The sequence below is a fragment of the Myotis davidii genome, unplaced genomic scaffold (assembly GCF_000327345.1).
Source record: "Myotis davidii unplaced genomic scaffold, ASM32734v1 scaffold370, whole genome shotgun sequence".
Lineage (NCBI taxonomy): Eukaryota > Metazoa > Chordata > Mammalia > Chiroptera > Vespertilionidae > Myotis > Myotis davidii.
Window position 1 is genome coordinate 3930618 of NW_006288615.1, and position 21777 is coordinate 3952394.

At 42.6% G+C, this 21777-nt stretch overlaps 1 protein-coding gene across 4 annotated transcripts in view; it reads left to right on the top strand.

The window, feature by feature from the left end:
- The first annotated feature begins 14 nt into the window (after positions 1 to 14).
- ATG16L1 (autophagy related 16 like 1) overlaps positions 15 to 21777 on the top strand; it is a 33069-nt gene continuing 11306 nt past the window's right edge. The window contains exons 1-11 of one of the 4 annotated variants that reach the window (XM_006760443.2): positions 15 to 93; positions 3544 to 3637; positions 8095 to 8200; positions 9679 to 9752; positions 10634 to 10885; positions 11891 to 11956; positions 14716 to 14802; positions 15608 to 15664; positions 15883 to 15933; positions 16533 to 16635; positions 19308 to 19413. In XM_006760443.2, the coding sequence (XP_006760506.1) occupies positions 8138 to 8200; positions 9679 to 9752; positions 10634 to 10885; positions 11891 to 11956; positions 14716 to 14802; positions 15608 to 15664; positions 15883 to 15933; positions 16533 to 16635; positions 19308 to 19413 (859 nt within the window). In that variant the 5' untranslated portion in view covers positions 15 to 93; positions 3544 to 3637; positions 8095 to 8137. Of the gene's footprint in view, positions 94 to 3543; positions 3638 to 8094; positions 8201 to 9678; positions 9753 to 10633; positions 10886 to 11890; positions 11957 to 14715; positions 14803 to 15607; positions 15665 to 15882; positions 15934 to 16532; positions 16636 to 19307; positions 19414 to 21777 lie in introns of those variants that run through there. The other 3 variants (XM_006760441.2, XM_015561879.1, XM_006760442.2) reach the window with 3 other exon arrangements.

Consider the following 21777-nt stretch of genomic DNA (forward strand, 5'->3'; position numbering starts at 1 on the left):
CCCCCTTCTCCCCCGCTGAGCGCCACATCTCGGAGGAGCTGAGGCGCCGGGACCGGCTGCAGAGGCAGGCGTTCGAGGAGATCATCCTGCAGTGTGAGCGGCGGGCGGGCCCCTGGAGCGGGCGGACGGACGGGCCTGCAGAGGCACGTGGGGCGCCGGCGGGGACCAGAGGCCGAGCTCCCGGAGTTGCCCGTGCCTCGGACGCCCCAGACCATTTTTTTTTTAGACCTTCTCTTTCATTTTGCCCTTAGGTGTGACTGTGGAGGGGTTCCTTTACTAAATCGTGCGCTCTTCGGAGGCTGGCGCCGTGCACGCTGGCGTTTGTAAATCCCCGCAGCTCACGCAGCGCTTGCTCCAGAAACGTCCTGTTTCTCGGGCATCCTTGTTTTTGAAACGGGCACTGACTTTAAGCATTAACTCGCGCAGTTAACATCTGAGTGTCATGAAATGTTTAGCCTTTCATCCTTTAGACCTCTGTCCTTATTCCAACTTGATATTCTTTGACGATTGACTATTTTGAGGCTTAATATACTTTAAATTTGGGGCAACACAGTTTTTGCTATTGCTGAAAACTTCAATATAAGAAAAGTAGTTAGTTTCGCCTTAGCCGGTTTGACTCAGTGGATAGCGTTGGCCTGCGGGCTGAAGGATCCCAGGTTCGATTCTGGCCAAGGGCACATACCTGGGTTGCAGTCTGGATCCCCAATGGGGGACATGCAGGAGACAGCCGATCAATGATTCTCTCTCATCATTGATGTTTCTATCTCTCTATCCCTCTCCCTTCCTTTCTAAAATCAATAAAAATATATTTTTTTAGAAAAAGAAAGTCTTGCTCTCCTACCCGCTTCTAGCCCCACCGGTGCAATATGAGTAGAAAAATGTACCCTTAAATGCGTTCTAATGCGCACTTCCTAGCTCCCCCCTTCTTCAATTTTACCATAACTGATGACACATTTAGGGTAAGAAATGGGCAGTGTTCAGTCCTGTGGTTTCATTTACCCCCTTGAAGTAAGCCTGACAAGTCTCTGCATTTATATTGATTGATGAGATTTGTAATACTAGTAGTTGGCCTGTGTTGAGTTCTGATTGCACTAAATCAGTGGTTCCCAAACCTACCTGTACATCAGAATCACCTGGGGATCTTATAAAATGTGCCGACAAGTTTGAGTACTGTAGTCAACATTTGGCATTTATTATTTCACTTAATCTTCCTGAAAATCCTACGAAGCAGGTCCTGGTGTCCATTTTACACGAGGCGGAGAGAGATTAAGTAATCTGTCTGGAAAGGTACAGCAGGTTAACAGTGGAGGCCTAGAATTGAAGGTAGACTTGATGGCTCCCAACTTGGATTTGCTGTTCTCCCTTGGTCCCCCAAGAAATGGCCCCTAGATGGGAAAGAAAGGGAGATGGTGGAGCCCTGTTATGGCTTGTACTCAAAGGCTCTGGCTTGTACTCATTTGAAAAAGCCAGAGGCACAGGCAACCCTCTTACTCAAATGTGATTCCTTAGCAGGTCATCAGGTATTTATTGAATGCTTGTTCTTCAAGAGCTAATGCACATTGTAAGTCAAATTGGGTTGGAGATCGGACTCCACTCCTTACTAACCATTTTTTACACTTGCCTTTCTGAGTCTGGTTTGCTGCTTCTATAAAATGGGGGTGACGCTTGCTCTGCCTGCTTCATAAAAACAAGGCTGTGCATGTAAGTGCTTTGGAAGCCATGTCCGTAAGTCTATAAATGAAAGATGCTTGTAATCACATTGGCACAATTTGAATGTTTTTCTGCACTTTAAAAACGGGCGTCTTGATGGGGTGTGAGGATGTAGAAAAGTCAGGAGAGATCAGTCTTGGAAAGGGAACATATCTTTTAATGAGCTGTGGTGGGCAGAGAATATCTGAGGGGCTAGAAGCGGGTAGGAGAGCAAGACCACCTTTCTTTACGCTGAGGATTGACATTGGGGAGATCACTTCTAGTTTGACCTTGAAACGGCCCCACTCCTTCCAGCCTTCCCAGTCAAGTTCTGACTGTCCAGCAGCCCAGAATCTCATGTTCAGTTCCTTCCTCTGAGCCTGAAGAGAAAGATGAAAAGAGGCTGTAGGAGCAGTGGGCATCTTCATCCTTCTCTCTCTTTCTATTTTTTTAATAATTGGTGTGGAGTTTTTTATTGATTTCAGAGAGGAATGGAGAGGGAGAGAAAGAAACATCACTGATGAGAGTCATTGATTGGCTGCCTCCTGCAGGCCCTGCACTGGAGAGCAAGTCCATAACCTGGGCATGTGCCCTGACTGGGAATCAAACCGTGACCTCCTGGTTCATAGGTCGATGCTCAACTACTGAGCCATTCAGGCTGAGCCTTCCTTCTCTTTAGTGAGAGGAACTTTAGGAAGGATGCCTCAATACTGCATGTCCTTTGAAAGACCTAATATTATCACAGGGTACCCAGCTCTGCTGTAACATTTGAAAGATCTTCTTAGAGCCCGTTGACACTGGTGAATATCCGAAGTTGGAGCCACTTCCCTGTTCTGACTAGTTTATTAAATTAATGTAGATGAAGAGAGTGTTTCTTTTTCTGCCAGTAATTCCATTTTCAGATATCAAGAAGAAATAGAACTCAAGACTCTTATTTATTTATCCTCATTGGAGGATGTGCTTATTGATTTTGGAGTGAGAGGAAGGAAGAGAGAGAGAAACATCAATCGTATGCATCCTGGGGATAGAACCCACAACCTAGGTATGTGCCCTGACCAGGAATCAGACCTGGGACCTTTCAGATGCAAGGTTCGATGCTCCAACCAACTGAGCCACACCAGCCAGAGCTGAACTCAAGGGCTTGAGAACCTTTAAGAAAATAAAAAAGCTCTTCTAACAGGAATGGTCACTAGCATAAACCCTATCAAAATTTTGTTCTTAAGCAGTTATAATCTTGGACTTTTAGGATATGCAACAACCCCCATCAAATGTAGCTATTCTGCAAATTCCCCATGGTCACTCTCTTGTTCTAGTTAAAACTACAAGTCCATTTCTAGCTCGGACCTTTCTTTTGAATTCCTGCACTGTGTTGCTTGTCACATTTGCTAAGTTCAGAAAGGGAACTCATTTTCTCCCTTAAGCTCTCCATTCATTTGTTCTCTGATACAATAGCATCTTCCACCCAGTTTCCTGAGCAAGAAATCTCAAATTGATCTTTGACTTCTTAGTTTTTACTCCAGGGTAGAAATGGGTAACTGTGGGAGTAGAAAGCATTTTCCATTGCCTTTAATGGGGTGAACATGGGTCCCTTGACTGGGTTGCCCTTGCTTAGGCCAAGCAGCATCTAAGGAGTGTATGTTCCTGAATTTTGGATAATTGCTCTAATTGGTGACAAAGTACAGTACCTGGTACTTTGATACTTAATAAAAGTGAAACCATTTATTTATTTAGGCCCAAGTCTTTGTGTGTGTGTGTGTGTGTGTGTGTGGTCCAAGGCTTTATATGACATTAAGTAGTAAACACACGTATGTAGGTTATAATAAATAACTTGATTTTCTCTCTTTTGGGGGGTAGATAACAAGTTGCTGGAAAAGTCAGATCTTCATTCAGTGCTGGCCCAGAAGCTACAAGCAGAAAAGCCGGACATACCCAACAGGCATGAGATAAGGTATTTTGAAACTATCCTGTATAATTTGTACCTCTCATGAATTGAAATTAGTCTCAGTTCATTTCTCTAATTTAGAAGCAAACCAAGTGCTGTTTCTGCGCTCTAGTTTTTGTCAGCTCTTTTTAGATAAGATTCTGAAGCCAGATAACTAAAATATTTTTTAGAGGTTCTCCCACCTACCCACCTTGAAGGGTTATTGGTAAGATGTTAGCTAGAGAAATTGCTTAAGGGCGGTAACTAGGCCAGTTCCTTCTCCAGCCAGTCAGGGTTCACATTTTCTAAATAATCAGACAAGTAAGCATTCCTGAGCAGATTTTCATAGATCTTGTTTAATACAGATTGCCATAAGTTGCTTTTTCTACAAAACAGGTCTATTTGATCCTTTTTATTCAGTGTTTTTTCAACATATTTTAGTAGATTGTGAAATTAAACTAACAGGTTGCAACAAGTCTTTTTTTCTTTTAAGAAAGATTAGGGGAAGGGTCTGCGTTTCTATAGGAAGGATGAGTATTGTCTTGTTAAATATGCATATATGAGTTCATGATGAGGGTCTGATGTGTTTACTTGGGTCATTTATGTAAACTATATTTCTTTCTGAGGGTGACGGTCCAAAAACCTGAAAGCCAGTCTTCAAAGCAGGGTAATTGGAATCATTCTAGAGTCTTACTGTCTTTTTCCATATGCTCATGTTGCCATATTAAATTTGATGGTTTGTATGAGAACAGTAGCCATTATTGCTCTAAAATTCCATTCTTATTTGCATATTAGTTAACAGTTTTAAGAACAAGGTTAATGGTAATTTGGGGTTTTTAAAAATCCCACAAATGCTAGATGTACCTTAAGATGTATCTTTACTGCTGTAGCTGAATGGGCTGTGTAATTGCCATGCATGTTTCCACATCTGGCCAGATGGGAAAGATGAACAAATGGGCTGGCCCAGGCTCCATCCTTGCTAACAACAGTTCAGCGGAGTGTGCCTGGCTGGACCCTGTTGGGGGTCTTCTGTAGCATTGAAAATACTCGGTTCAGTCTTCTAGTCAATTTCAGGTATAGAGAATACCATTTCACCTTTTCATCTAAAATCAATCGATTGAAAACTTGAAGCATTTTATTTCTACCAGACTAGACTCTTGGTGACTATATTTCTGTATATATTTTTTTTTTCTGACAAACTCATTTGCTTGGAAAGGTACTATAAGTAAATGTAAAAACAATTATTTTGGCTGAATGTCACAGGGGTGGTAATTTGATTGGGGGTCTTTCCTTCCCCACAAACGTGTGTCCATAATCAGGCCTCTCCTGACTGCCTGGTTCTTTATTTTCCATGAGTCACCTATGGTTCCTTTTTCCTTCACTGACCTGCCCCTCCACATATAGTCAGTTCCCTGGGCCTCTTGGTTCCACCCACAGTCCGAGTGCATCTGTCCTTTTTTTTTTATTATTATTATTTTTTTTGTTGTGCCCCTCTCCCCTTCATTTGTTACCTGCCCTTTCATTCCTGCACTGTGACACCTTCTGCACTCAGACATTGTGTGACTGTGGTGTGAGCCAGGTATTAGGGATATAGAGGCGAATAAGTCAGTGCCCATTTTTAAGGAAGTGGGTCTAATGGGGGTGACCAGTTCAAGGGGTGTTTGCTAGTGTGATAACTTATGCACAGAAGATGGCACCTGGGTGATTATGTTTTTAAAAAAATTCAATAGTAAATTTGGAGAACTAATGGGATTTATTAAACAATTTGTGAATCTGGCAATATCCCATCTAGCAACTGGAAGTTGTATAAAATAGGAAGTTTTTATAGGAAGGGTGGGGCAAGGGATTACTAACAACAGAAAAGAAAGAATTATTATCCCAAGGGTTTTTATCATGCAGATAGCCTCTTTCTTTGAGGAGGTAGGAAATGGAAAGGGTCCACCTGACAGATTACCTCTAGGTGTTGATCAGAAACTTTTAAACTGGCTGACTCATATGGGAGAGATTGAAACTGCAGTTAGATCAGATATTAAATGTAGGTTTGGGATTATAGACTTTTAGCACAAGTGATCCCATTTTGGGCCTTTTGTTTTTTAAGTTTCCTTTCTCCCTCCTGTCTCAAGTCCTGTGCATCTTGTCCTTATTAATCTTAAAAGAATTGTACAATTGAAACCTATTTAATTTTATTAACCTGGGTCACTCCAATAAATTTAATAAAATTAAAAAATACTATCAATTATCTGACTTCCCTCTTCAGTTTTAATCCCCTTGCTTACTAAATAGATTAAAATTAAACTCTTCAGCCTGAATATCGTGGATTCCAGTAATTTTCCAAGTATGCTTCCTGAACAGCAGCATCTGGGAAATTGTTAGAAATGGAAAGCCTTGGGTCCTTCCCCAAACCTATTCTTTCAGAAACTCTGAGAGTGGGGCCCCATTAATCTGTTTTAAGAAACCCTTTAGGTGATCCTGATAACCTCTAACTGTTGAAAACCACTGTGTTAGTCCATGGCTACTCAGGAGTCCTTGTGAATCAGAAGTGGACATACGGATTATCAGCTCTATCTCAGACCTGTATCAGTCTGGGGTGGGGCTCGGGAGTGTTTAAACATGCCTTCTAGGTGACTCTTACCTACCTAGTGAAGCACTGTTGATGGACTGTTGTTAGGAGTTTGACTTTTATTTTGAGTAAAATTGGAAGTAGTAGGAGGCTTTGAAGTGGCATGAGTGACCTGTATCCTTGCCCTAGTCTCCAGCTCTTCTTTAGAATGCCAACTCCTTTTAAGAGGGCTTTTACATTTTGCATATTCCCCATTGCTCTGCATTAAAATAAGGAGATTTGATAAAGATAATTTCTAATCCACATATGCAGTTAATCACCCAGACCTGTTGATGATTTCTCATAAGATTGGGAAGCACTAGGTCGCCTCAGAAGATGAGGCATTGTGTGCTTGAACTTGTGATAAAACTTTAGAGATGGAGGGTGGAATTGGAGGGAGCATCGTGCTCTCCCCCCTTCCACTTTCCCCTCTTTCTATTTCCTTATCAGTGGTGGAGGAGGCAGTTCTCCCCTCCTTTCAGGTGGTGGTATCCCAGCTTTCTTCCTTTCCTCCATCCATGTACATACTCTGGGCGATGGTCTGATAATTCACATTTGTAGCTCCAGCTGAGACCCCTTGCCTGCTGCTGTTTCTGAGATACTGTGCAAACACCTGCAGAGTTCCCAAAACCCCATTGGTCCTTGAAGCAATCTGAACTCAGTTGTTACATGTCAGCCTCCAGCTAGAACCTCTTTACTTGAAGTTCAGACTCCAGTTTCCAGTTGGTTGGTGGACATACCTACTTGGTTATCCCCACTGAACTCTTTAGCCCTCCCCCAAACCTGCTTCTCCCATTGTCCCTCCCATCTTAGTAGGTGACGCCTACATTCTATCAGTTGCTCAGTCCAAAACCCTGGGAGTCATTCTTTATTCCTTTCTCTGATACCCCACATCCAATTTAAGGGCACATACTGTCATCTCTCTTCAGAATGGATCTAGCTGGGATCTGACCACATCTCACCCCCTCACTGCTACCACCTTCATCTGAGCTGCACTATCTTAACCAGACTGTGGGCTGTATAATAGCTCTAACTGGTCACTATGTTTTTACCCTTGTCCCCTGCATTCTGCTCTCCACCCAGCACCCATAGTGATCCTTTTAAAACCAAAGTCTCTCCTCTGCTCAAAACCCTCCAATGGCTTGCAGTCATACCCAGTAAAAGCCACAGTCCTCCGGCCTGTGAGGCTCTGCCTGACCTCCCCGCTCCTCCCCAACTGGCTCTAGTCACACAGAACGCCATCTGTGTCCCTCCTCCAGGCCTTTCCAACACTTGCCATTCCCTCTGCTTAGAAGGGCCCCCACGGACCACAAGGCTTGTACCTCACCTCTTTGCCGTCTCCATTCTTGTATGACCTCTCAGAGAAGCCTTCTTTAATCACCCTGCATAGAACAGGACCCCTGTCACTCTGTATCCGACTAAGTTTTTCTCAGTACATCTGACCACCTGCCTTTATGTAGTTACTTATTGTCTGTCTGCTCTTAACTTCTTGTCAGTTGCATGAGAGCAGAGCTCTGTGCACTGCTTTCCTCAAGCTGCAGGAGCAGTGCCTGGCACAGAGTTGGTGCTCACATACATGCCTGGTGAGCAGCCTGCTTGTCTCTTCCATAGTTACCTAACCTTTATTCTGGAACCTACCCTTTATTCCTGAAAGCATGTGGTGGTTTGGGTAGTGGTTGGTCTCCTACTTTCTCCATCAGGTTTATGTGGCGTATAACTACACTGGCCTGGAGAGACTGGCCTGCTCTATTGGCTTTGTTGTCATGTTCATGGTTGAAATTCTGGAGTTATTGTTCCACTACTTGATTGAAAGAGGTCTGATCTCCCCCCCCCCTTTTTTTTTTTTTTTGCACATTCTCTTCATCTGCCTGGTTTGGGAATTCAGTCCCGGACATGATGGTGCATGGAATGATGGCCAGCTACAGGAAATGGCCCACCTGAAGATGAAACACCAGGAAGAGCTGACTGAGTTGCACAAGAAACGTGGGGAGGTAAAGATAGCTGCTCTCCTTGTCTGTTTTCTGCTCTCTGTGGGATTTTAGTGGGAGGATGGGCAGGCTGGCTTCATGTGGCATCACCAGCTCTATCTGTGGGAATGAAACAACGGGAAAGGTGTGAGGGCCTTGTTTCCATCAGCAAGAGGGCAAGCCATTGAGATAACTGCCCAGTTGTCATGCTCTAAGCATAAAAGGTACAAGTGGAGAAATTTGAAAGGAAAGAAGTTTTCTGCTTGGTTCACTGAAGATCTAAAGGTTTTTAGAAGCAGATAGCAGATGGGTGGTTACCAGAGACAAAAGGAGGGGGGTGAGGGTGAAACAGGTAAAGAGGTCACTTATATGGTGATGGATGGAAACTAGACTTTCAGTCGAATTATATATAACAGTGATGGCAAACCTTTTGAGCTCGGTGTGTCAGCATTTTGAAAAACCCTAACTTAACTCTGGTGCCTTGTCACATATCGAAATTTTTTGATATTTGCAACCATAGTAAAACAAAGATTTATATTTTTGATATTTATTTTATATATTTAACACATTGTATGCGGGAACGTATTTATACGTTTTATGTTGACTGGTAGTAGAGCGCGGGACACGTATTAATACGTTTTTTTATAGAGTAGCGGTAGAATGTGGGTAACGTTTAAAAATGTTTATTTTTATACTTTTTTATTGCTCTAAAGGGATGCTAACATGCCGATATACGAATTCCAAAGGACAAAATTTGGGTCTCTAACACATACAATGATGAATTATGTATGTACTTCCAGGTATAATGGTAATCAATCTATTCAACTGCAAAAATGGCCCGCGCCTCCTGTTAGCACGTGATAAAACTACCCGCAAACAATGTGTTAAATGCCATTTAACAAAGAAAAACCAACCAAAAAAATGAGTTCGCATGTCACCTCTGACACGCGTGTCATAGGTTCGCCATCATTGATATATAATGTTGCACACCTAAAACTTCTATAATGTTATAAACCAGTGTTATGTCAATAAAGAAAATAATTTTTTTAAAAATCTTTTGAGAGTGAATCCTGAAATTTCAGAAAGAATCGTTAGAATTAAATCCTGAGCTATGTTAACTCTCAGTGGTATTGTGATGACACATTATGAAAAAATACAATAACACTTACAAATCAGCTGAATTGATCATTTTATCAGCTGAAGAGTCTGAAAAGATAGCTGGGGTGCAGGGGTAGACAGAGTCCTCCGCAGGAACCTGTCGGTCACCTAGAGCTCTTCTCACCCATCCGAGCCTGCCTTCAACAGGGACCAGCCCCCACCATTCCCATGAGCATCCTTATGGGCCCTTCAGCTCCTCTCCGCCACCCAGCTCGTTTCTTCCTGCCTTGGCTCAACCCACAGGCACCTTTTCTTTCTTAAAAATAATTTAACCCACTGTTATTTAGTTTTCAACGAGGCTCTAAAATCTCTTATTTATTAAAGTATTCTTTTTTACCCTCCAGTTAGCTCAGTTGGTGATTGACCTGAATAACCAAATGCAGCAAAAGGACAGGGAGATGCAGATGAATGAAGCAAAGTGAGTAGAGACAACACCTACTTTGGGATTGGTTGTGGGATCATGCCCCTGTTTTATCTACTGTACTCTTGTGAGCAGGGCCAGTGGTGATCAGTGGCAACTGGTAGCCACGTTGGACTCAGCAAGAGTTTCATTTTTGTGCATGTATAGCTTGGGATCTTTTTTCCTGCTCTAAGGATGGAAAAGGCCAGGACAGTGCCCTCAGTCTTCCAGGTTCCCAGCATACTCCTGGGAAGTACCTTTGGCCCTTGCAAATGTCCTTGGGGCATTCACAGTTCTCCCCATGGCCGCTGGGTATGGGAGCTGGTGTCTTCTGTGGTGGAAATGGCCCAAGATAAAGAGTGTATGGTCCTTGAGAGCAAGGATGAGTTTGTGGGCAGGATTATTCTTGATTGGAGAGAAGCCTGGCAGATAAGATAAACAGAGACTCATTGTGCCTTTTTCCTTAATGTGCAGAGAGGGATATCTAGAGGCTTAGAAAAATGGGGGACTTCCTCAGGCATTCTCAGTCAGTGAATGATAGAGCTGATGGAATACACAGGATTTCCAGCCTCTTAAGCCCCTGTTGACCGCTCACATTAAGCACCAAAAGCTTCCTCTCTTCAAATTTTGCTTTTCTGAAAAATGCTGTAATAGTCATTCATTATCTGGATGAATTTGACCCCAGATGCTTCCTCTCCTAATGGGGTTGTCCTGTAAACCACTGGGACTGGACTCTAAGTGAGGTGTAATAACAATGAAGTCTCCTACATGGTGCCTGATGTGATGGCTGAGGTCACTGCTGGTGCCCGAGCTCATACAGCTCCAGCACCTGGCCAGGTCCTCTGGCCCCCAGCGGGGCTCCTGCAAAGTGCCATTCCTTCCCTGTGTTGTGCTTTCAGAATTGCAGAATGCTTGCAGACTATCTCTGATCTGGAGACAGAGTGCCAAGAACTACGCAGTAAACTGCAGGACCTGGAGAGAGCCAACCAGACCCTGAAGGATGAATATGATGCCCTGCAAATCACTTTTACTGCCTTGGAGGAGAAACTGAGGAAAACTTCGGAGGAGAACCAGGAGCTGGTTACCAGGTGGATGGCCGAGAAAGCACAGGAAGCCAATCGCCTCAATGCAGAGAATGAAAAGGATTCAAGGTAGGAGATGTATCCATAGTTAATAGGTTTCTTTTTTGCTAAAGTGGAACCTAGGTCTTTGAAAAGAAGGAAACAAACCTGGCAGCTCCTACCACAGGGTGGGGGAAAACCAGGAAACATTAATAAAAATAATTTTGAGAGTGGATGCAACTGTTGACAGCATTAAGATTTTGCCACAGGCGAGGCTTCTGTGTTCAGCCCTAATCTCATTTGTAAAATGGGAATAATGGCACTTAACCTCAAAGCATTGTTATGAGGATTAAATGAGTTAAAAACTGTAAAGTAATAAAACTCAGCTAGGAACAAGTAAATTGTAAGTGAAGCTTAACTATTATTATTCATGGTCTTGGTATGTCTGTGAGGCTGTTTGCTGTAGAAACTAAGTTGCAGCCATAACTAACCCTGTATACACTTTTCTGTCCTGAGAGGCCCTGGGTCCCAACAGGCTTCTCCCTTGCTGGTTCACTGCTTTTTCTAATAACACTAGAGGCCCGTTGCAGGAAGATTCCTGCAAGAATAGGGCTTCCTACGGCTGGAGCGAAGCAGAAAAGGGAGCAAAACCCGCTGTGGCGGGCTTCACTCCCGTCTCCGCCCCCCGGCTTGTTTCACTCCTGCCTCCGCCTCCCGGCTTGTTTTCGGCCGCCTGGCTTGCTTCACTCCCAGCTGGCGTATGCAAGGTAACCGCCATCTTTATTGGTGGTTAATTTGCATATTGCGCTGATTAGCCAATGGGAGGCATAGCGAAGGTACGGTCAATTACCGTGTTTGTCTATTATTAGATAGGACAATCCTCCCTCCAGGCTTTGCTCTGACATCCTTTATAACAGCATCTTTACCAATGTTACCAGTATGGATTTGGGACTTTGGAGTCTTTGCTCAAGGTAGTTGTTATTTTGAATGCACTGAATATTTAGATACATTATTAGAGCTAGTTTATTGAGAGCCAAAGCCCCATGCATTTTTTAAGCAAACATAAGTAGTGGGCTTTCTTTTCTTTTTTAATAGGCGGCGGCAAGCCCGACTGCAAAAAGAGCTTGCAGAAGCAGCCAAAGAACCTCTACCAGTTGAACAGTAAGTAGAGATATGCAATCAAAACTGCTCTGAATAATTTGATTCTCTCTTTTTAATATTTTTTTTAATTTCTATAAAACCATTTTATGGATTGCTGAAAGAAATGTAAAAGATTTAAGGAAGGAAAGAACCCTCATTACCTTCCAGAAAGTTGTTCCTCTTTACACCCCTCATGTGCTGCGAGTTCTAACTACCTGCACCCCTAACTCGTGGCAACCTCCCTGTTTTCCTGTTGCTGCTGACCCACTTTCTCCCCCTGCTTGGGGCAGTGTTATGCTGGGCAGGGTTCTTTTGCTCTTGGTTTGTGGCTTTAAATGGATGTTTGGGCAAATCCTTGAAGCATAAGTGAAGACTAGGATCTGTTGGAACAAAAGGAATTGAATCAGTTGGAGCTTTTCCTAATCTGGAGACAGGGTGGAGAATCTTCCCTGAGACCCAAAGCTTTGTTTTGAGGTGGTGGGAGCTTTCATGACTGAATTCCTTTTGTCTGTAATTCAGAATGTGTTCTTTTCCTGTTGAATTATATTCTGGAATATGACATTAGAATTATGATCTGGTTTTTAAAAAGTTGCTTGCATATAAATGAACGGGGGTGGTTGAAATTGATTTAGGAGTCACCTAGCAGACAAAGGTCTTATTTTATAGGGAAGCAAGAAGGTTCTCATACCAAGCCTTTGCTGTAGATGCGGAATGGACATTTCTTCTGTAATTGTAGAGGTGGAAAATGAACCTGACAAAACTGCAATGTAAATAAATTAATTGACCTGGAAATGAGGTTTGATTTCTTAAAAATTACAGCTTTGTTATTTTTGTCCACCAAAGCATTGATTGTCCACCTATTTGCCAGCATAAGTGGGTGACTAGGTGTGACATGATTTAGACAGATGGAGCATCCTGCCCACAAGATCACCCAGAAAGGGGCTGAGCTGGGATGTAAAGCCAGGGGTGTCTGTCAAGGCCTGTTCTTAGTCTCTGTGCTTCCCTAAGAGAGGAGTTTCTGGAGGAAAGGACATTTACATCTTTGAAGGGTTTTGATAACCAATTGCCAAACCCTTGTATTTTCTGATGGCCCTTGGCCTTTGTAGAGTTCAGAGTACCTTTATGGCTTTAAAATTCTACTTTAAAGCATTTACATGATCTCAACTCATTTTTGCTACTCTTGCCATCTCTGCTGGTCTGTTGTCACCCTTGTGTGAACACAAGTGACTTCCAGAACCACAACCTAGAAGAAAAGAAAGCCCAGCCTTGTTCTCTTTCTTCAGACCTACCTTTGTTTCCCTGTACAGCCTGGCCCAGGCTGGGTTCAGTTACACGGAACCCTAGATGCAATAGCCAAGGAAAATAAGTTTACTTTGACTTGGTTTAACTTGCTTGATAACAGGTCCTTACATATATACTTACCTAATCCAGATAATCATGGAAAAAATCTTGCTTTCAAGCTTCTATGAATCCAAAAATTAGTTGATACAGTCTTGGGTTATTACATTTTATCATTTTACTTCTCCATGAGGATTGAAACTCGGTAGGAGGTCATTAAGACCAAAATAATTACTTGACTTCCCCCTACCAGGAAAATGGGGGAGGGGGGCGGTGGATTCCAGAGGCGCTCTTGCATCCACAGGATGAGCAATAGCAAAGGAGTGTGTTCCTGTGACTTGATGGCTTTGTGTGAAATGCGTTGGACTCTCCAAATGTCAGGAGCACCAAGGACTTAATTTTTTTTTCTTAATCCTCACCAGAGAATATCTTGATTCATTCGAGTTGGGGGTGGGGGGGGACACATCCATGTGAAAGAGAAATCAGGAATTGAACCTGAAACCTTTTGGTGTACTGGATGACACTCCAACCAACTGACACCCGGCCGGGGCAAGAGCACTGAGTAGTTTAAACATGAACTACCCAGAGTGTAAGTGAATTATGTTTAGATTTTGCTTTCCTGTTTTTTATATTATTAAAGTAATATTTAAAACAGTTGTTAAGGCAACTATTGATTTCATTGCCCTTTTATGGGTCCCTTTGCTTATTCAACAGGACCTTCTCCCTTTACTTGTTTTCTTATACTTTGTAGCTGCCCTTATCTGTGTCCCTTCCCTGTCTCAGGGAACTATTTATTGGTGAGTACGGTCCAGTTGTTCAAGGGCAGGAGGCCTTCAGCTGCTCACCAGACTTCTGATGGCAAGAAGTTATGTGCTGGTTATGTGGTTCTGGGCTTAATAAACCATTATTTGCTTTCTAAGTGGGATCTGAAAAGATCAAAAGCTCACTTTTAAGGTTGTCTTCAGCTGAATTCTGGATATGATTTAGGCAGGTTGAATGTTTCTTTTAATATTGTTGAGAGCATGACAGCTCCTTTTTCTCCAGAGAACCCTTAAACATTGATGTTGTAGCGAAGTCATTTAAGTGGTATGTTACTGGGAAATGGCGTTGGCATTTGCACAACAGACTCATCATAAAAATCCTGTTGAGCCCAGCCGGTGTGGCTCAGTGGTTGAGTGTCAACCCATAAACCAGGAGGTCACAGTATGATTCTTGGTCAGGGCACATGCCCTGATTTTTGGCTCGATTCCCAGTAGGGGGCATGCAGGAGGCAGCGATCAAAGATTCTCTCTCATCATTAATGTTTCTATTCCCCTCTCTCTCTCTGTCTCTCTCCCCCCCTTCCTCTCTCTAAAGTCAGTAAAAACATTAAAAAAAAACAAAAATTCTGTTGGTCCAGATTGAGCAGAATCAAAGATTCTACTTCTTTCCCTTCTTTCCAGGGATGATGACATTGAAGTCATTGTGGATGAGACCTCTGATCACACTGAAGAGACCTCTCCCATGCGAGCCATCAGCAGAGCAGCCACGTAAGTAGATGGGTTTGGCCAGGAAAGGAGAATGCAGGTGCAGTTTCACAGAACACATTTGTGGCCACGACAGCAATCTGATGCACCCAAGCCTTTGTGCTGGGGTACCGGTCCTCTTGCACAACCACAGAGATCAGTAGGCTCCTCAGTGACCCCATCTTGCAGTCTACTTAATGGAGGCAAGCCGTCCCCTAATGTTGCCACCTGCTGTGAAGGGAAGCAGAAAAAGTTCAATGGTTCCTAAAAAATGACAGTTCAACCTTATTAGGCAGGGTGATTGTTTAGATCAGTGGTCGCCAACCGGTGCTCCTCGGACCATTGGTGGTCCGTGAGGTCCGAAAGGTTGGCGACCGCTGGTTTAAGGAAACCTTTGGAGCAGCGGTCGCCAACCAGTTGTCCGTGAGGTCAGAGAGGTTGGTGACTGCTGGTTTAGATCATACTGTTTAATTCTTATTGGGATCCAGGATTCTTTTTACTTGATTAAGCAGGACTGAAAGAATGGGGATTGGATATTAATAGCCAGAAATTATTAGCTCAGACAGTTTCATTGTCAAAAGCATTATTGCCAAGGAAGTTAATTTAATTCTAGGGAGCCTTGTTTCTTTTAAAACTTTGAGGCTGGGTTTCCCTCCGACCTTCCCACTGTTGTCTGGTGGTTTGTACCACGATGGGTTTCTCAACTGGGGTTTGGGAACTCGTGGGAAACATACTCCCAAGGTAACCTATTTTTGTGGACTGTTTTTATTGATTGATTATTTGGGCAAAATGTTCCTAAGGTTTAAACCTATCCTCCCCTCCTCTTTAGTAAGCGACTCTCGCAGCCTGCTGGAGGCCTTCTGGATTCTATCACTAATATCTTTGGGTAGGTTAGAAACCTTCACCTTTCCTTGTTGATATGTATGTAAATATACCTAAGTATATGTACATGATTTATTATCTTTTTTTTAATGTACACCAGAATGTCAGTGGTACAGAATATACAGATGCCTTAATTTCAGCTTTTCATTTAGCTTCTTTCTTTTTCCTCAACTTCCTTTCTCTTAATCTTGCTGCGTGCTGATCTCTGGCCTTATCCTTTAGTCTGTCCGAGTCTCCCATTTTGGGACATCACTCTTCTTCTGATGCTGCCAGGTGAAAATATTATCTACTCTTATCCCAGCATGTGGGTGTGGGTCATTGATAATTGAGCTGATCACCGCTTCACTGCCCTCCATCATCTATGTCCATGTTCTAACCAAGACGCTTTGCATGTTCCTAGGAAAAAAAAGATTAGGTTGAGCTCTGTACAGCAGCCACGCTCTCGCCGCTCTTTCTTGGCATGTGTTCAACTTGCCTTGACCACAGTGTATGCTGAGGATGACTGACTAGGCATAGAAACGTCTTTAAATTGTTTTTACAAAAATACCGAGCTCTTTCTGAGCTAGCACTTAGATTCTGTTCAGAAAGTCTTCAGTAGTTTATGGACTGGGAAGCAGTAGTTCAGGACTCTTCTCAATGTTGAGTTTTGGAATCCATGAGTTAGCAAACAGGGGAGTACAAGTATGTGCTGCCTATATTCCCAGTTGTCCTTGAGTGAGGATGTTTCTGATTTGGCCAGTCATTTTGTAGTTTGAAGGGTCTAAAAGGGAAAAGAAGTTATTGATAAAAAGGTCTTTGACTCCCTTCTGAGGTTGATGGACAAGTAGCCTTGTGCGGTCTTTTCTAATGTTCTCCTTTATGTTACTTCTTAGGAGGCGCTCTGTCTCTTCCTTTCCGGTACCTCATGACAATGCGGATACTCATCCTGGTTCTAGTAAAGAAGTGAGGGTCCCAACAACTGCAGTGTGTGTCTTTGTAAGTATGGTTTCTCCCCAAACCCACACCAAGCCTAGTATGGTAACAGTGTGATAATTAAAGGGTCCTTTCTCCTGCTGCAGCTAATAAGCTCTTTCTTGCTTTATTTATATCAGGCCTTTGCACCTGTCTCTGTCTGATGAAAGGGATTAATACATTTTGCTTAGCTTCGGAGGATAGAATTTATTACAGCCACCCTCCGTAATACAGGACTGGCTAAGAGAGGATTGGAAGCATGAGGGATGGGGCAAGGGCAAATAATTAGAGATGTGAGAAATTAGTAATTCATGCAATCGCTATCACCAGTTGGCTCCAATTTAGAGTAAGAGTCTAGTCCATGGTCTGTTTGGAAGGGTCAGTAGGGTGACTATTGGCTTCATGATTCACACCTCTATCTGTGGGACTTCTGACCATTAGGAGCACATGGTTGGAAGCAGTTCTTGGCAGAAGCCATTGTGGTATCAGGTACTGTCAGCTGGAGTTCAGAGCTGGGTCCTAGTACCAAAGGATAGTGTGGTCCCTGCTGGGGAGGCTGAGCAGACACTGAACCAGCGTGGAAACAGGAGAGTGCCTGGCTCAGGGCTCAAGTGAAGCGGGGTGAAAGGCAGACAGGAAGAGCAGATCCCAGTCAGTTGGGCAGACTCTTGCAATGAGTTAGAGGAGCCAGCTTTCAGGGGAAAGAAAGACTTGTTATAAAAATGAGATGGTATTTATATGGGGGAGCTTTCCGTTCTAGGCATCAGGAGAAACTTTAGTAATTGGATATTTGCACACAGTGAACTACCTTAGATGTAAAGAAAGTCCCACTGTACTCCTGTGGTTCCCTGGCAGGCCTGGCACCTCACAGAGGTCAATGATGATTGGTAAAAGGTCTGATTGCACTTAATGTCACAGTCCCTTCCTTGCCCTCAGCTCCCAGCAGCCCATTTTTTCCTCCTATCACATTTAAGTCATGTGCATGGGATAATGGAGCAGCTGATAATTGGGATTCTGTCAGTGTGTGTTTCTGAGAGTGGTCAGTTCACAGCTGACAACTATCCAACAGAACCAGCCTTCAGGAGCATGACGAGGGCAGCCATGGGTGTGATGGTGCATGATCTCAAGTTTTCAATCTGAGACCTCTTCAATAGAAAGACATATTCTTTTTAAAAGACAAGGAAGGGAATTACAGGAGCTAAAAAGTTTGGTCTCCCTGTCATACAGCTTTTCAGCCGTGGATACAGGAGGGACGGGAAATCAGATCACCAAGCAAGGAAATAATAAAGTGATGTTTATATCCAGTTATGGTCGAAATAATATGTTAAGTAAGCATCTTTTTCAGTCCCAGGCAAATGTGAAGATCAGATTTTGTCTTCCCAAAATAACCTTTTGGGCAAATGATTGATGACCTAATGATCTAATGTTTATAATCCATTTTTTCATGGTCTTGTTGTGTTTTTTTCCCATTTTATTGTGGAAATTTTCAGTCATCAGAGTGGAGAATAAAAAGAACCTTGGGGTACCATCATCCAGTCTGGCAGCTTCATTTAGCCACGTTTCTCCATCTTACTGTCTCTCCCCTGCACATTCTTGTTGGAGCAGAGTCCCAGACATTGTTTTATCCATAGATATTTTAGTATCCATGGTCTTTTTTAAAAAATATGTTTTTATTGATATTTTTAGAGAGAGAGAGGGAGAGGGAGAGAGAGAAACTAAGCCACACCAGCCTGGCCACGGTCTTTAAAAAAATTTATTTTATTTTATGTTTTAATTACAGCTGACATCCAATAATATATTAATTTTATTCCGTATCCAGGGTCTTAAAGAGAAGAGATTATAGCAACAACTTCTGGCATTTTCTCCTCTCAATCTAGGATGGGATGCTTTTTGCTTGGTTTCCTTTATTATCCTGACCACAGATGCCATTTTGTCATATCTTGTGTTCCAGTGTGGAAGCCAGTCTTAGTAATTTCCCTATGATGAACTTAAATTCTCCCAAATAACACCTGTTAACTTTTGTTGAAGGTCTTGTAGTCAGGCACAGTCCTAGGTCACAAGACTTCTGGAAGTCCTTTTTTATAGATGAGCAAACTGAGGCTTCAGGAAGGTAAGGAACTTGCTAGAAGTCACACTGCTCATACACGTTAGTGCCCGCATAGAGTCTCACTCTAACACTGCTGTGCCGCAGTAGCACTGGCATCTGCTCATATTGGGACTCCATGTTAGAATATCCTTGTTAGGAAAGCCATAAAAGCTTTCTTTATCATGAGAAGTCATGCTGTATGTTAATTAGATACATAATGTGATGTGTATTCATGCAATCTGGACCAAAAGGGAAGCAGGTAATCACACTCTTACTCTAAAGCTATTAAGATCATACAAGAATATAAATTGAAATTTCTTATTCTTAAAAGAAATAAGATTAATGTGACAACAAACTTGAAACAGTTTACAAAGATTTTGAATCCTGAAAGGTTGCACTGTATTTAAATAAGTGGAACTGTTAGCTATAAGAATAAAATGATAGAATCTTAGGAAAGCCTGCACTAGGAACCCGATGTAGTTTATGATGAGATTCTTCTCATTAGGGATGAATGCTCAACCTCGTGAGACATTCAGAAGGCTCACTTGTATTGGGCTGTTTCTTCCTGGGAATGGCAGTGATTGGGTCTGAAAGGGTGCTTGTCTTACAGGATGCTCATGACGGGGAAGTCAACGCTGTGCAGTTCAGTCCCGGATCCCGGCTTTTGGCCACGGGTGGCATGGATCGGAGGGTTAAGCTTTGGGAAGTGTCCGGAGGTGAGATCTCAGAGTGTACAAAAGGAAGCTGTGACATCTGATTGACTTGGTTTCAGGCAACCTTTGAATTGTTCATCTTCTCAAAGCACAGTTTGTGTAAGGAGCCTGATCAGAGCATCATTACTGTCTCAGTTGCATAGCTAATGATGTTTTCTCTGCGTTTCCAAGCAGTGACTGGAAAATACTGTAAAGTTATGGATATGTTTGTGTCTAAAAAATATATACTAATCAGAACACCTTCCAAGAAAGTGCAGGTTTTTAAAGGAAAATTAAAAGCAGCTTATCAGACAAGGACCCTAAGATCAAGACACGGTCTTTGATTAGACCTTGTTTCAGAATTGATCTCAGAGCTCTCAGAAATGGGATGGCATTTTGAAAGATGGGAGTTAATGAACCCATCTCTTAAAATGCTGAAGCTACAACATAGCCCACTTTCAACATTTTGAGATTCAGTTAAATATACATATACTTTTAATAAAGCAAGGTCAAAGAATAGGCTGAAGGTTTTTGTAGGAACCACTTTGTCAAGTTTCCATAGTTACAGCACATACATGCTCCCTGTCCATCAGTTAATAGTTCCAGAGGGCCTTTTGTCTGTGTTATTTCCTTTGATTCTCACAATGGCCCTGTGCAGTTAGAAAGGTGGGTATCACCCATATTTGAAAACTCAGGAGGCACTACCAGATTTAAATAGTTGATTTACATGACTGATAGATGATTTACGTGGCAAAGGAGTGGTGAACCTAGGAGCTGAGTTGGGTCTTCTAACTGCAAGTCCCTTGTTTTCTCCATGACAGCCTCCCCTAAGCTGTAGAGTTGCTGAAGAACACTGTAGATCACTGTGGTTACAGAAGAGCAGTCTGTCTGTTAGAACAGGTGGTCAGTAAAGCCCAAGTGTGTCTGCCCTGGCATTTGATTTTCAGAAAAGTGGCTCAGTAGTTAAATCCCTGGCAGTTACAACTAGTTGAAGCCCATTAGAATTAGTCCACAACAGCCTGTTCAGTCTGCAGTTGTGTTCCTCTTGGCTAATATTTACTGAACCTTGGAAGGTACAAAGTCCAAGAGACTGTTTATGAAATAGTTTGGGGTGCCCTGTTTTTACTCCTTTAAAATATCAAAAGAATGGCACTCTCCACCCAGTAGGAACACCCATCCTTGCTCTTTCTGTCAAAGCAGAAGCTCCATTAGTAATTACTTCTATAAACAGCGTTAACATAACCTCCCTTGATGCCTTTTAGATAAAAGAGCTTTTGACTTTTAACAAGGTGTTTGGTCTTTTGAGATCAAAAGAATAGCATTGTGTGGAATAGCATTTATCAATCACTTCTTGCGTTTTGGCTGCCAAACAAGTAGACGACTATTTTGGGCATAAGTCAGAGAGCTGTTTCTTAGAATTTGCAGTAATAATTTGGTCTGTAAAGGTGTAATCTAAATAAAGACCTTAATTAGTGGATGTTGGCCCTTTTTTACTTTGGAAAATCTAATGAAAGCTAAGATCCAGGAAGAGGCATATAATGTGCTTTATTTTTCAGGTAAGTATAGAGGTGGAGTTCATAGACCAGGTTAGTAATCCCAGCCCTAAATCTGTTTGACAGCTCCAAACCAGTGTTCATATTGCTATTATTTAGAAGTGCTAAGCAAGAGATAACATTGAAATGTTTCTCGTCCTGTGCTCCCCTTTTATGAACTTGATTTAGAATGGGTCCCTAATTGTTTTCCTAGCTTGTCTATATAGGTCACCCTTAAGCTACCCTATAAAAAAGGAATGTAATCACTTCATCATCGAGACTTGTAGTCCTGTAAGCATATGTCTGCATAATTGAAGTTTCCGTGTGTGGGGCCAGCTCTGTGAGAGCGGGACCCAGGAGCGGTAGCTGAGTCTGTTGGTGAGGGAGGCTGGATAGAGGGAGGGAACACTGGCAGGCAGCTGGGTTGCCAGAGTCTTGGGGTTCATGGACATAGAGTAAGTGCAAGGACAAACTCCAGAAATTTCAAAGTAGCTAACTGGAATTCTAATGACTAGCCATTTACACCTACTAAAGCAAAAGCTCTTTTCAGACATTCCTGAAGTGATCACACCTGGATTCTGAAAAGTTGATAGTTCAGAGTTAAGTTGGTCCAAACACGGATCAAACCCAAAGATGTGTTTATGATGTAAGTTAGAAAATTTTACTGAGAAGTAACAACTAAATGAAACTCAGTCTCTAAGTCGATTGACGTGGCCTATATATACTAAATTTCTCTAAAAGAACAGCTTAACACACATGCAAAATGCTAGGCTCTGCATCCACATATACCTTCATTGCTCTTAGAAATGTCTCATATTCTGTCTGATCTGCTGGTTGATTCTGTGATTGTGCAGGA